The sequence below is a fragment of the Zootoca vivipara genome, chromosome 9 (assembly GCF_965207765.1).
Source record: "Zootoca vivipara chromosome 9, rZooViv2.hap1.1, whole genome shotgun sequence".
In the NCBI taxonomy this organism is placed as follows: domain Eukaryota; kingdom Metazoa; phylum Chordata; class Lepidosauria; order Squamata; family Lacertidae; genus Zootoca; species Zootoca vivipara.
Window position 1 is genome coordinate 39,296,014 of NC_142592.1, and position 15,845 is coordinate 39,311,858.

The following is a 15,845-nucleotide window of genomic DNA, read 5'->3' on the forward strand; positions in this document are numbered from 1 at the left end:
TTCCTGGAGGCCTTATACATGCCAGTCAGGGAAAGTATTAAAACAGTATTTAGATGTACCTAAAATTTCAACAAAATTGGAACAAAAAATAAGTTCAATGCAACCAGATGAATACACATTACATATTAATAAATATTGGTCTAATAATGAACTAAGAGTGGTGATACTGGACACAGAAGAGGGATGGTGTTACCTTTTTACCTTTTGATCATGCTGCGGGTATACCAGATGGGAGGGAATGATTCCTTGAGATCCGATTTATAGTTGCGGTTTAAGTCCCTGCCTGCTAAAGAGCAGCGGTAATTACCTACAATAACGCCATCTGGATTCAGCATTGGTACCACCTTAAAAACAAAAGTGTCCCGAAGCAACTGGGCATTCTTTGAATCCCCTAGAATGTAATCCAGAAAGCCCTTCATCACCCAGGAACTATTCGTTTCACCTGGGTGCACCCTGGCAGTCAAAATCACCGCTGCCTTGCGTTTTTCCTCCTGAAAATCTTGCAAGGGGTTAGTGATGGTTAGAACATAGACTATGTTCCTAGCCAGAGAATGGCACAAGATGCGGACCTTGCAGAACTTGGACCGCCTTGGGTCTCTAACAACGGTTGCTAGGTAGTCTTGCAGGTTACTGTAAGTGTAAGGATAGCAGTGGGCAAAATAGCAGGTGTCCCTATCATGCGGGAACTGGAACGTCCATGTCAGGGAAAAATACTGGCGCCCACCTTGGCCGAAATTGTTTTTATAATACTTGATTTCATCTCCTGTCCTTTGCCACCCCACTTGGTGGATCTTTGCTTCTGCTTCTGAATACAGCAACGGACGCATACCACGATTATACAAACTTGTTGGCTTGGTGAAGTTGACAATGGTGAAACGGTAGGGCATTCCTGCTTGGGTGTTGGTGACCTGGAAGTAGTACCACTGGGTGTGCTTATTTGTGTAGAGATCAGTGCGTAGTGTCAGCTGGTACTCAAAATCACTACTGGCATGGGAAAAGGAGAAAAGTATTTTAGTATAAAATATACTGCTGGGCATTCAGGCACAGTTATGAAACATGATATATGCTGCTCCTTTAACTCCTATTTCAAATGTATCTTTTTAAACCCAAATTTCTTTCACAAAAAATGTCTGTAGATTTTGTTGCTTATAATAAGCTTGTAAGGAACTTGTTCATGCACATATTTGTATTTTAAAAATAGTCCACATGATCTTTATGGTGAGCTTAGATCAAATTCTCAGATGTCTTGAATGAGCAGTAAAGTTATATTCTCTTATGTCTTTCAATATATATATATTGTATTTTACAATTATGTTCAGTAGCTGTTTTATCTTACTGCTTTATTTTGATTCACATATGATACTGTACATACCAATTCACATATAATTACATTTGGAGTGTTTTTGTGCTCCTGACTGTCTACCGGTATATTTTGTATAAGTGCTGAGTGGTCAGAAATTAGTCCTCTTTGTGTGATTCTGGGATTCTAATAAGCCAATACAAACTGTTCTGCAAGTGTATATGGATATCTGCATTTCAAGTTTTCTAAACTATTAATCCAGGTCTGCCAAAAACAAGAGTACAGGTGATATCCATACTCAGTCTAAGTAGTCAACCTACTGTTTTCAATGTGTCTACTTCAAGTAATTACTTACAGTATATTCCTGCGTATAAGACTACTTTTTAACCCAGGAAAATCTTCTCAAAAGTCGGGAGTCGTCTTATACTCCGGGTCATTTTATTCATATGGTGAGTATATCCCAAACTCTATATTTTAACTGGAAAAGTTGGGGGTCGTCTTATACGCCCAGTCGTCTTATACGCCGGAATATAGTAGTTGGATATCACCCTTTAACACCAGAACAAATGCAGACAGAAACCAGCAACTACTCCTGCAAATCAAAGGGAAATGGTAAGCAACCTACATTTTGACCACCTTTTGCAGATTGCCACTTTCAAATCGTGCTTCAAAGATCAAAGTATTGTCCCAGTCATCCCAGGATTGAGGAAGCACGTGCTTTGAGGGGAAGCTCCCCCCTATTCGAGAATACATAAAGCTGGACTCTTTATCAGCTAATGAGAGAAGCAAAATATACAATTATTATTCAGTTGTGAATTACTATTAGAAAAATATTCTGTGCAAGAAGGGAGGGGTCACTCAGAGGCTACCCACTTGGGAGTGTCCTGGTGCCACTGCAGAATTGCTTGATTTCCCTTAGGAATTTCAAAACTAAAACTTGGTCAAAAAGCATTCAGCATCATATACAGCTGTTTAAAATGGTAGCTATTGGGTTTCAATATCCACCATCTGAATACAGCCTCTGTATATAGCAGGTGTCACTGCCTTTGTTCAATCCTGCAGTGCTTTCTTAATGCTTACACTAACTTTCATATGTGTTACATAATAATAGTTTTGCCTCAAAATATCAGCTACTGTCACGGGCCCCATGCCACCAAGTGGGATGGGGTGGTAATCAGTCAGATGAAAAGCCTGAGAAAGGGGTTGGGGAAAGCTCAAGCAATGATGTGGAGGGGGACCCTGCTCTGGGGCTATCAGATGTTCTGGAATGGGATGGGGAACCCCTTCCTGCTTTCTGAGAGTTAAGGTTCCCACAATAATAGAGGAGCTGGCCAGTCAATGAATGGAGCCAACTAGATTGGAGGCCTGGACTGAAGTTCCATTGCCAAGAGCATGCCACTGACAGTGCAAGCACAAACAGATCCATCCCCACAGGAGCACATACCTGCAAGCTCAGTCTTCTTGCTTGGGAGGGAAACTACATGAATATGAGCTCCAGAGTGGAAGGTGCACAACATGTTTTGGAACAATGTCTTTACTTATTTCTAGCCATGTATCCTACTCTGTTGATGTGCCTTTTAACCTTGTAACCTGTATCTTGAGCTGATGCGGAGATTGTGTACGGATCTCTTTAATAAAGCTTTCGGGATTTCTGGAATCCCGAATTGAGGGATGGAGCGAGGACAGTTACACTCATTATGTCAATGAACGTGAATTCTGCTGAATTCAATAGGACTTGCTCCCATGTTAATCTTCCCGATTCAAAAAACCAGATCTGCATGCAGCTGCAGACTATACATGCGTGTAGCTTAAACAAACGCACATTCACACTTAACTGCGTATTTGTATCTTCATTTTGATGCTCGGTGTAGCCCCAGATTGATAACTAAGTTTCTTATACATACAAAATGAGCCTTTTGTCATCCAGGGCCACCAGAAAGTATATGCAACTAGTTGCCCGTGATATTATCTTTAGGATACGGTAATAGCCTGTTAATTGTTCAGTAACAACCACTGTCTGCCATTATATTTCAACACATGTGCATGTATTTTTTCTATTGAAAACCATTTAATATCATGGACATGGTCATGCTTCAAGTATTATGCACTCAGTAATAAAATGTACTCAGACCTCCATCTGCTAGATACACCACAGCACCCTCTCTGGGGTCTGTGCAAAGAGGCTCAATCCCCAGACATGTTGGACTGTATAGTGGCTCCGGCTGAGGGGGAACCCACTCTGGAAATACAAAATAAATAAATTAACATGTAATTATAGCTGTTAATTCAAAACATTCATTGTGTTTGTCATGCAACCAAAAATCACGAAATTAGCTTTATGTTTATGCATTGTTAAACAGTAAGGAAGTGTTGCCTTAAAAATCCCTTTGTGGCTGGCTTCAATTGCTAAGATACATTTCAACTATTTTATAAATGGAAATGCTGATAATCTGTCATCTCCTATTTCATGATCAAGAAGTAAATGCCATGGACAATAAAATCTTGATGAAACAAAAAAGATAGACACCCCAGAAGTTAACAAGATTCATTTGTAGCCTATGAGAAGAACCTTCAGCCTTATCTATAATGAAATCATTACCCTGCACCACTGAAATCTGGACAGTTCCTTGTTCTCTATTACATCATATACATAATTTCTATAGCAGATGCACGTATGTTGTCAACATAGTGGCTGTGATCCAAAGAAGCAATGCGTACAAGTTTACATTTGCTGTTGTTACTACAAGAGTTCCTCACTGCCAAAGAGAGAAACTCACAAGACAACTTAAAAATTGAACATCAGCATCTCCTTTTGGCAATGGGCACTGTTTTGATGAAAATGTGAAACAAAACATCTGCTATATTGTTGTTGTTGTTCATTATACTGCCCTTCACCTGAAGATCACAGGGTAGTTCATAACATAAAAATACAAAACGAGAACACAAAATACATAATAAAACAAAAACATTTACAAACCAATAATTCCCCTCTCACAGACATATTACTGTGTAAAACACATTGTTGTATATTAATATGTGTACATGCTTATTATTAATACTAAAAGCACCATTCATCTTCAGGATGCTTTACAAAGAATTGACCTCATTCTTTAATGAAAATACCTCATTAAAACAACCACTGGTGTATGTGACTGGCTGGTCAAGTGTATTTCTTTAAATCCCAGATACTTTAGTTATACACTGTAGTTGGGTGTGTACGTGTGCTGTATAGATACAATACTTTGCTTTAGTATAATGTACCTTTAGGAGGCCCTGAACTAAGAAAGGATCATTTTGTTCACATTAAAGGAAACATTATTCAAGAATAAGAACTATACACTCTTCATGTGTCACAGGTAAGGATTACTCTGGTCTAGTTCACAGATTCATTGTGTTCTATGAATACCTCCAAGGTTTTTCAAGCATTTCCTCATGAAATTATTTTTCAAGAGCAGAAGGATGCTTTTTCCAGAAGGTGTCAGTATGAGACCACAAACTTTGGAACAAGAAAAACTTGCATAAAATGGTTACAGGTAGGTAGCCGTGTTGGTCTGGATCGAAGTAAAATAAAAAAATTCCTTCAGTAGCACCTTAAAGACCAACTAAGTTTTTATTTTGGTATGAGCTTTCGTGTGCATGCACACTTCTTCAGATACCTTTGGTATCTGAAGAAGTGTGCATGCACACGAAAGCTCATACCAAAATAAAAACTTAGTTGGTCTTTAAGGTGCTACTGAAGGAATTTTTTTATTTTGCATAAAATGATTCAACTTGAAATCCCCACTGAAATGAACGAAGCTTCACCAAAGCAGACAGGATATGATAGACAATTACACATATTATCTTTTCATATGTGATAGACCTTAATTTCTTAAGACTATCTCTGTATCTTTATGATAACATTTCATTTTCATTTTGTAGCAGGCATTCAGAATTGTCCTATTATGGAAATATCAATGCTTTAAGTTAATACATCTTCACATGTTGGATTATAAACGAACAGCAATCTGATCCTAACTGTTGCTGAGAGTTAACAGATGTCAACTTATATGAAAATTACATTTGGTTTCTACTTTACAGTTGGAAAATATGGTGCCAAAGAGCTAAAATTTGATGTGAGTACAAAATAATATTTATGGTTTTGGGAGCCTCAGCTTTATATTCGTTGCTGGCATATTTATACACATTTTAACTTATCTAGTAAATGACAGCAGAACCCTTTGGCTAATGCAGCCTTGTGATAATAAAGCATAGGAGCTAAAGTTATTTAGAAATTGGGTTGAAAGGGACAACAAACAACAACATTACAAATAGTGGTTACAAATAGTGACTTAATTAAGATTTTGAAGGGGCCTCTGTTATTAGCTACATAAGCACATGATTTTTAAGACAACTGATCTCCACTGATCATTTCTATGACAGAGTAAGGTTCAACTCATAAAGCATAATTCCCATTACACAAATAATCCAGTTGTATCATAATGAAATAACCACTACTATCCAATTGGAAAAACCAAGTGGAATTGAAAACGTAACATCAGATTACCGTAAATTACTGTCATAACAATTCCCCAGCTTTTGTTACTTATCTTTAAAACAAGACTAAAGGCTGGGCTGGTATTGAGGTCAATTTAGGGCTGAGTAATGTACTTTCGTTAAAAGCTCAGCATTTTCACATTTGAATTCTTGAGAAATTCATGGATGGGTACCATGCAGAACTGGGGATTTGATAATTTTTTAAAATGTGCAAATAAGACCCATAACTTAATATCTTATTATCACCATCTGCCTCAGTTCCTCAGACATCTTCCTGAAAAAGCTCAGAAGCACTGATCTGTACCCTACATGTTTCATTGTGAAGTCAGATGCACAGGCTTCATTCTGTTGTTGTGAAATCTATTTATTCTCCTACCTTTAAACTCTCCTGTCATTCAACATACTGGCTCCTATTTGATTTCTTGCTTCAAATGTATTTAATTTTTGCTCTTAATGTTTTTAGCCATGTGCTCCTCCAGTTCTACATCTCCTTTTGCATTTGTTCTACACCCCAAGCTTGCATTTCAGTAACTTCTCAATAACAGTAGACCTTCTAGCTGAGCTTCTTTTGTTGACATATTAAATAACCCACAAGTGTTCTGAAGAGGGTTGACCCTGTTGACTTTTCTTTAAAAAGTAGGCGATTTGTATACAAAGGGGAAATCGTAAGTAAGTTTAGAAGTCAAATGTTACTGCACTGCAGACTTTATTGGCAACTATCCAGGGGAACCAGGATGCTGAACTAGATATGTCTTTGGTCTGAACCATCAGGGCTCTTCTATTACTAAACATTACAGTTGGATCCTATGCATATAGTCTCAATCCTATTCTCATCCAACTAATGAAACTAAAGGGTTGAATGATACTGTTAATTAAGGGTGTGTGGCTTTCTTTATATGAAAGTTAAGGGCACATTCGTTTATGAGGCTGTTTAGGTTCTGTTGTCCTTTCCTTTCAACATTCAAAGTAATACTGTATGTATTCCAATATACTTCCTTCAATATAAGGTTTTCAAAATTTTAACTGACTGCAGCAAGGATTATAAAATGCTTTACTATATAAATTATAATTTAGGAAAATATTGTTTTAATAACTAGCTACAAAACTATCACATCAGAACACACTTTTAATATCATTTACCAATATGCTCAATTTTCTCTCTGATAACTTCATACTCATGGGGCCAGCGTACTAGATTCAGGTGTCCAGCTGCAGGAGACAGGCCATATAAATCTCGTGGTTCACGAAGTCGTGGCACCCATTTCCCCGAGTTATATTCCAATAAAATCTGTGTGGTCCGTGGCAAAAGTTGATCATAAAAAGAATCTATAAGATTAGAGGGGGGGGAGGCGAGAAGGCATTGACTCATTTGGCCTTGGATAACTTAAATTAGACAGCCAAGTTGTCTGATACAATTGAAAAGAATAATCTCATCTGCCTATCTGACATGATTCCTGTGCTGTATTTATTTTTTTACTGTATGTATGAACTGCCTTTCCTCCAAAAGAAGCCTAGACCTTCTATCTTATAGAACATGAAGAAGCAACAATAAAGCAAGCATATACAAATAACCACAAACAAGGTATAAAATAACAAGATCATTAAAACAAAGCTCATTTGCAGCTGCTGGGCATTAAAAACAACAAAATATCAATCTGTATAAGAACACAACATTGCAGAAGTAGCAACTGTGTTTTTATAGTAATTTATAAACTGGTCCAGGCCACCCTTATCAAATTTGTTTAAGGAAGAAAATGCAGAATTTGCTTTCAAAACACTTGGGTGTGTGGTTTTGTTACGTTTTGCAAGTGCTATTATTTCTTCATTTCTATTAGCACATACCCTTTTTAGGGTGGCTACTTTATGCCTCCAGCTTCAAGGAACTCTCCTCATGCCGTCATCACATCACAGACAATTCCCCACTTGTGTGTGATCTACTTGCACACAACTGCACACACACAGCGCCAGCAACCCAGCAGTGTAGAAAGAACTGGAAAGACTTCCTGGCTCATGAGGAGACCTTCTCCAGAGCCCAAAGATGACATCCTTGTCAGGCTTTGGGGAGGGTCTCATCGCAAGCCATGAGTACTCTCAAGGGGGCTTCCACTTATGCACATTTCACTGCATAAGCAGGGAGTCGCCTGTACAGATCACAAAAATATTATTGCCACATATAAATATTGATATTATACCACCTACTGTATTTTGACAGCGAATAATAATAATAATAAATTTTTATTTATACCCCGCCCTCCCCAGTCAAAACCGGGCTCAGGGCGGCTCACACCAATAAAATTACAATAAAACATAAAAAGCAATTAATTAAAATACAGATTAAAATACAGTATTAAAATTTAAAATGCAGCCTCATTTTAAGTAGTCCATAAATCCAAGCCATGAGGGAGGAAAACACAGGGGGTCAGACTAAGTCCAACCCAAAGGCCAGGCGGAACAGCTCTGTCTTGCAGGCCCTGCAGAAAGATGACAAATCCCGCAGGGCCCTGGTCTCCTGTGAAAGAGCGCTCCACCAAGTTGGGGCCAATACTGAAAAGGCCCTGGCCCTAGTAGAGGCCAATCTAGCCACCTTATGGCTCGGGATCTCCAGAATATTGTTGTTTGTGGACCTTAAGGTCCTCCGCGGGGCATACCAGGAGAGGCGGTCCCGTAGGTACGAGGGTCCCAAGCCGCATAGGGCTTTAAAGGTCAAAACCAGCACCTTAAACCTGATCCTGTACTCCACCGGGAGCCAGTGCAGCTGGTAAAGCACTGGATGAATGTGATCCCGCGGCCGGGACCCCGTAAGGAGCCTCGCCGCAGCATTCTGCACCCGCTGGAGTTTCTGGGTCAGCTTCAAGGGCAGCCCCGCGTAGAGCGAGTTACAATAATCAAGCCTGGAGGTGACCATCACATGGATCACTGTGGCCAGATCAGGGCGAGAGAGGTAAGGGACCAACTGCTTGATACGGCGGAGATGGAAAAATGCCACCTTTGCTGTGGCTGCAACCTGCGCCTCCATGGAAAGGGAGGTGTCGAAGGTTACACCCAAACTCTTGACAGAATTGACACTAATTGAGCCCCTGCAAGAGATGGGAGTTGGCCCCCCAACCCCATGTCGTCCTGACCCAGCCAGAGGACCTCTGTCTTTGAAGGATTTAGCTTCAGTCAGCTCCCACGCAGCCATCCAGCCACAGCTTCCAAACACCTGGTCTGTGTGTCCGGGGCCGAGGCAGGGCGGCCGTCCATCAACAGATAGATCTGGGTGTCATCAGCATATTGATGACAACCCAGCCCAAAAATCCGGACAATCTGGGCAAGGGGGCGCATAAAGATATTAAAAAGCATCAGGGAAAGGATTGCGCCTTGCGGGACTCCACACACCAAGGAGTGCCGCGGCGACAACTCCCTCCCTAGCGCCACCCTCTGTCCCCGACCTGAGATAAAGGAACGCAGCCATTGTTGGACTGTGCCCTGAATCCCCACGTCGGCAAGGCGGTGGTCTAAAAGTTCGTGATCGACCATATCGAAGGCTGCTGACAAATCTAAAAGAATCAGCAGTCCCGACCCACCTCGATCCAGCTGTCTACGGAGATCATCTGTTAAGGCGACCAGAGCTGTCTCGGTCCCATGACCAGGGCGAAAGCCGGACTGAAATGGATCTAGAGCCAGTGTTTCATCCAGAAACCTACCAAGCTGTTCAGCAACCGCTCTCTCAATTATCTTACCCAGGTACGGAAGATTCGAAACCGGGCGATAATTGGATAGATCTAAAGGATCTAGAGATGTTTTCTTTAAGCTGGTAAAGCACTGGATGAATGTGATCCCACGACCGGGACCCCGTAAGGAGCCTCATTTATCCTCATGTCTGACACTGAACATGATTTCTTTAGACGTTTTTTGCAACACTATGCATGCCAGAACTTTGCTATGTTCCACCTAGCCACTAATCCTTCCCTACCCTTACCCAAATGCATTTCAGTTCACTAGTTTGACAATGAACAACGATATTCAGACCTGCAAAAAAGGCACACTGCTCAAGATCTTCTCTTAAAAATGGGTTAAAGGGATCTTCGTCCTAAAAAAACAGAAAAAAACAGCAGAAAGTAAGGTCACGTGTTTCTTGCACACGGAAAGTGGACAAAAATATCTGAAATGCGGCACTGTGCGCTCAATAACAGTGACCATTATGATTCTAAATAAAGAAATAATTGAATTGTTTATTTTTGCTAACTTTGTACAGTACTACAGTGAGATGAAACCAAGAGGGTATCATGAAAGAGAACAGATTGCAGGCTTTAAAATATGAAAAATAGACACACCATTAGAGACCTTAAATAAACAGTTTAATAAACAGTATATCAAGAATTGTTGGATTGTGAGCAAAGATGTAAGCAATGCCTCCCTTGTAAGTCAGATAAATGAGTTCGTTTTTCCCCATCCCCAAAGTCTGTATAGATTTCTAAACTTCTGTTGAATCTGTTGTGCATGAGTCCAATGAATTATGTTAACTGCTCATTGCATAATATCCTGCTGTGAATTTGGAAACATGTGAGAGGATTAACAGGGCCAGAATTATTATAAATGCTCCTTAGTAGTCAGTGGTGGAAATCAATGCTTGGAATGAAGTACATGGTTTCCCTCTCTCTATTTTATCTTCACAACAACACTGTGAGGTACATTAGGCTGAGACAATGACTGGCCCAAGGCCACCATGGCTATATTGGAATTCAAACCCTGGGCTCCTAGGTCCAACACTCTAACCACCACAGCACACCAGCTAGACCATGTTTCCTCTGGCATGCACAGACATAAGATATTCCCATTCTGGGATGGCAAACTAAATTTTCTTTAATGAATAAAACATTACAAGAAATAGATAATATATTCTAGAATAAAAAACCGAAGACTGAGCATACCGAATTGTAATCATCACTGGTTATTTGTTCTATGTGCTGCTTGTCCTTATCTGAATCTTCGGACATAATCTCCTGAAACCAGGCCTTTTATTTTTCTTCCACAGTCTGTAAAACACATAAAAATCAACTGTTTGAACTCTATAGCAACTTTGATTACAGCTCTTGTCACAAACAAAAAGGATGCAATAGAACCCCAGTATCCATGGCACCAATCATTTTGACCAACTAGTATTTATTATATTATGAAATAACACTTTTCCAACCTAGAGGCATTTTTCCATTTTAAGTATGTTGTTGTTTAGTCGTGTCCGACTCTTCGTGACCCCATGGACCATAGCACGCCAGGCACTCCTGTCTTGCACTGCCTCCCGTAGTTTGGTCAAACTCATGTTCGTAGCTTCGAGAACACTGTCCAACCATCTTGTCCTCTGTCGTCCCCTTCTCCTAGTGCCCTCAATCTTTCCCAACATCAGGGTCTTTTCCAAGGATTCTTCTCTTCTCATGAGGTGGCCAAAATATTTTAAGTATAGGATGTGTGAGTTCTATTACTGCCCTATGCATCACCCAATAGGTTTATAACTGAACAAAGCATACATCTCCAGATTATGTTTATTATAATTTCACTATGCAGTGTTACAATTATAATTTGCCCTTGCTTTTTGATGCTATGTAGGATGTGTATCAAAAACAACAGTCTCAGGCCTTCTTGGATGGCACAAGAGCCCCTGAGCATGGCTGCGCACCAACTACACAGATTCTGAGAAGCTGGTGAAAACAACATTACTATATATCTTCCTGGCAGTTTATTCTTGATCAACCCCTATAGTGAGGTTGTTGTTTCCATTGTCAGTCATTTTGACACAAGTAACGTTGCTGCAGGCAGCCAAAAATAAGCAGACTCAAGAGCAATGTTCCACATAGAAAATGCTGCTGATTGCTTTGGAAGTATTATACCGGTAAGTGGGACTTTGATTCTGACATCTTCATTCTCCCATTTAATCTTTTCTGCAGATCCCTAAAAAATAACTGTGGGTAGCCATTGATACGATAACAGCTTTTAATTCTCAGAGGGATAAATGTGTTAAGTCTCTTCCACCAAAGCCAACCGATAGTTTTGTGGCACTTTAAAGACTTACAAATTTATTATGGCATAAGCTTTAGTGGACTAGAGTCCATGTTATTGCCACAAAAATGTAGTGAGGATAAGACCTCAAACCATTGCTGGTCTTTCATGATGAAACACTGCATCATTATTTACCATAAGAGAGAAAAATCACAGAATGAAGACAATGGACTTTCTTCCCATCCTTTTGGAAAGCTCAGTGGTACAGCATCTGCCTTATATGCAAAAGATTACAGACTAAATTGCCGGCATCGCCATAAGAATGGGAAATACCCCATCTGAAAATCTGAAGAGACTCTGTCAATCAGTGTGTAGATAATATTAAGCTAGAATAGATGTGCCAACAATCTGACTTGGTATAAGGCAGTTTCCTACAGTCCTATGTCAGTTTTCTCAGATTTCACAGACATAGGCCACTCATTTTCAATGTTGAAAGCAAAGGTCTTGAATAATGCTAAGGGAACAGCAACAATATACTGGGCTGATATAGGACACCGAAGAGAGGGAAACGTTGCTTTCACGGTGCATATCAACTGCACAAATTCTGTCAAAGGCAAAGAGCCATCTGTGCCCTCTGCCAGGCAGTTTACGTGTGGAGTGGGGGGCCATTACTGATGAAGCAATGTAATTTTTTGTCGTGAGCAAAAGACAGTGTAACATGTTATGAAGACACACTGAATTACTCCATAAGTTTTGAATTCTAGTTGTTAACTGATTCTACTCATGAGCTGATTATTGACAATAAGTACCTATTGATCTATTTCTGCAAAACAATTGTATGTGTCTGATGCTACCTTCTCTGCTTACTGGCAGATTATGGACAACATAGTATGTGGTTTTGCTGTGTGTTAAGATTTATTTTCCTTAGTAATGTAGGAAATGTATCACTTTGAAAATCAAACATTTTGCTGAGATGTATCATCTTCACAGCCTCCCTGACCAGAATGAAAAGGGGCAATAAAGCTTGCATATCCTTGTGCCCTGTCTGTATAATACAGAACTATTAAAAATGGGAAACAATTTCCGATCCCCAGAACCCACTTGAGGAAATCGTAACAGCTGTAAAAACAAAGGATGGGAAGAAGGAAAAGAAATATTAACAGACAGCAAGAACCTATGTTGCCCTTAATCTACCAATAAGCAGTCAAGGAGCACCACAAACACTTTCTTGTTTTGCTAGGCAAAAGTAAATCAATAGTGTTACCAGTAAAGGTCATATGTGATAAGGATGACTGTAAAAGCAAAGGATGAAGAGTTTCAGCACACACTCATTCTGTGCACTTATTATTTATTCAGCTACGACCAGGTACCACTCAAAATTTCAAAGTGAGGGATGCTTCTAGAGTTTTGGCCTTTATTTCAGAGTACTGTAGAAAAGAAATATTCTGGAATGAGAGGCATATTCTAGGAAGAATTTCAGCAATCACAGTTTTTCTCAGCCCTCAGGCTGTAAGACACGGTCAGCATTCCCATTAAAATGCTATTTCAGACATTTGATAAAGGTTTAACAGTTATTTTCTGTTAAGGAGGAATGCATGGAGGCAAACTAGCATACTGACAAGTCCCATGCATGGGTAGAAAGCTGGACCTCGCCTCAAATGCACTATGTAAGTACCCATAATGTACTCCAGTACCCACAATGCACACAAACACATACACAAAGCTGTGTTTGGGAACTATAGGCCCAGGGGCCAATACTGGCCCTCCAGTCTATAAATTCTCCCCAGGCCCCGCTTTACAACCTCAGCATTTTTGCCTGTCTGGATAGATGATAAAAAAGGCCTCTGGCCCCACCAACCACTTGCATATGGGCCTTGGAAAGTTGCCCAGCAGTTACTGGGCAATGTTTCCCCCACCTCCAGCCCCAGTGCAAAGGTTTGCCCAGTGATATCATCTGGGGCATTAATTCCAGGGCACTATTTAACAGAATGAGAAGTGCCCCCAAATACAGCAGTAGTACTGTACTGGATAACCATATTTTGAAGTTAGTAAAGTAATAATATGCTTTATCAACTCCCCCCCCCCCTCCTGCCAAACCTCCCCGCCCCGCCCCCCAAACTCACCATTATAGCCAGAAACTAGGTAAAATTATATAACTGCACCACTGAATTTACCCTGAACTGCCAAGCTTGGGTGCTTCCAGACAGGGGCTTAATACTGAAAATGGGTCACTGAGGTATGGCAAACAGATTGGCAACAAGTTGTTTAAAAACAAAGGACGCACTGTATAGGATTTTCCTCAGGGGAAAAAAGTAGGCCTGGATTAAATGGGAAGGAATAACAGGCTGGCATTTTGATGCCAACAACGTCATGTGGACGCTGCAAAAGAGAAACACAAAAAAACAAAAAACAAACAAACGGTGGGTATGAGGAACACCTATCCCATTATAAACACCAGCCCCCCTGCCAGAGCAACAAGGCTAGGTAAATGTCACAAACATACGTGTCAGGGGCCATGAGGCACCTATTCCCACGTCCCTGGAGAGCTGCACCTGGTTTCCCCCCCCCGCCGCCGCCGCCGCCCATTTCTGCCTACACGCCTTTCAGTGCCACAGACGCCCTTCTGTTGCCCGCACACCATTCATGCCCGCTCCTCCCTCACCTTTGAATTAACGTGTGAATGCTGATTCCCGGGTTCGGGGGTGGGGTGGGAAGGAGCCGGGAAATCCCTAACCCCGCATGGCTAAACCTCAACCCCGCCCTTGGCGGAAAAGCCCAGCCGCCAAGTCAAACCGCCGCACAGCGAGGGCGTGGCCTCGGCAGCCTCTTCGGGCCAGTGATGGCGCCGGGGCTGCTGCTCCGAGCGGAGGAGGCCGAGAAAAGACGTTGCCACGGCAACTGCGAACCGCTCGGTTCCTGGGTGGAACTGTGGCCGGACCCCCGTTCCCCCCCGCCGCCGAGAGCAGTTCCTCCGGGGCTGCTGGTCCCACCATCCCCTTCCTCTATTTAGATCTGCTCTCTGACTGCCTCCCCGTTCCTATCACTGTCGTGTGAGTGGAAGAAACTCAACAGGTGAGGTTCCGCCAACTCTGCGGAAAAGCCCCACCTGTTGGATTTCTTCCCCTTTCGTTCAAGGTGCAGGAACCTCACAAGGGAATGGATGAAATGTCAGGGAAGCACTATGGACTATGCAAAGATGGCAAAACTGACTGGAAAACTCAGAAACCAAGAGGGCAATTTTTTTATATAAAAGAGGGGGGGGATTATAAGTTATGTAGGAGACCATTGTAAGCAGATGGAAACAAAGACACGATTTTGATTTCACTTGTAGTGTAAAAATTACAATGGATAATACGGTTTGATATAGAAATTGGAGTATGGATGAATATGCAGTAGTAGATGGAGGGGATGGGGGGGAAGTCTTGAGATTCAGATAATCACTTTATATAGATATACTTTTTATTCTCTGTTTATTTGTATTTTGTATTTGTAAAGCCGATAAAAATTATTTTTTAAAAAAACAGGGAAGCAGGTATACTTGCCATCTGGGAGTGTTGCCAAGTTTGTTTATTTCACAATCCCAACACAAAGGGATGCAATTCCCAAGAGAAGAAATTTTCCCAACTCACTGTGCCCACCTAGGAAAAAGCAATAGGCTAATAAAGATCTTTACTAAGGATATTTAAATAATTGCCAAGCAAAACCAACACAATAAATTCAGCTGGGCATATATATTCAACAGAGGAGGTTCATCAGTATTACATCATCACAGCAGGGGTGGCAGTGGTAGAAATCACCTAATTATTCTAGGTGCTCAAGGTCTTGCCTGAAAACAAGGCGACCATTTTGCGTAGATATTTGAGGTGCATTGATATTTCTTCTGAGTCAAGGAAATGCAGGCACAAGGCACTGGAGATGTAGGAACTGAAATATTTTTTAAAAAACACTCGTTTTGTTCTGTGGGTCATTGTTGCTGCCAAAGTGGGGACAACATGATTAAACAAAGCACTTTACGAACTGGAACAATAACAAA

The 15,845-nt window shown here is 41.0% G+C and overlaps 1 protein-coding gene across 5 annotated transcripts in view; it reads right to left on the bottom strand.

The window, feature by feature from the left end:
- The window catches only part of AGBL3 (AGBL carboxypeptidase 3), a 36,819-nt gene extending 22,089 nt beyond the window's left edge, over positions 1 to 14,730 (bottom strand). For 3 of the 5 annotated variants that reach the window (XM_088651990.1, XM_088651991.1, XM_035128513.3), the window contains exons 1-7: positions 14,475 to 14,730; positions 10,750 to 10,854; positions 9,848 to 9,908; positions 6,977 to 7,162; positions 3,432 to 3,539; positions 1,926 to 2,073; positions 202 to 984 (exon numbers count right to left, since the gene is read on the bottom strand). In XM_088651990.1, the coding sequence (XP_088508116.1) occupies positions 202 to 984; positions 1,926 to 2,073; positions 3,432 to 3,539; positions 6,977 to 7,162; positions 9,848 to 9,908; positions 10,750 to 10,815 (1,352 nt within the window). In that variant the 5' untranslated portion in view covers positions 10,816 to 10,854; positions 14,475 to 14,730. The remainder of the gene's footprint in view (positions 1 to 201; positions 985 to 1,925; positions 2,074 to 3,431; positions 3,540 to 6,976; positions 7,163 to 9,847; positions 9,909 to 10,749; positions 10,855 to 14,474) is intronic. The other 2 variants (XM_088651993.1, XM_088651992.1) reach the window with 2 other exon arrangements.
- Between the last annotated feature and the right edge of the window lie 1,115 nt (positions 14,731 to 15,845).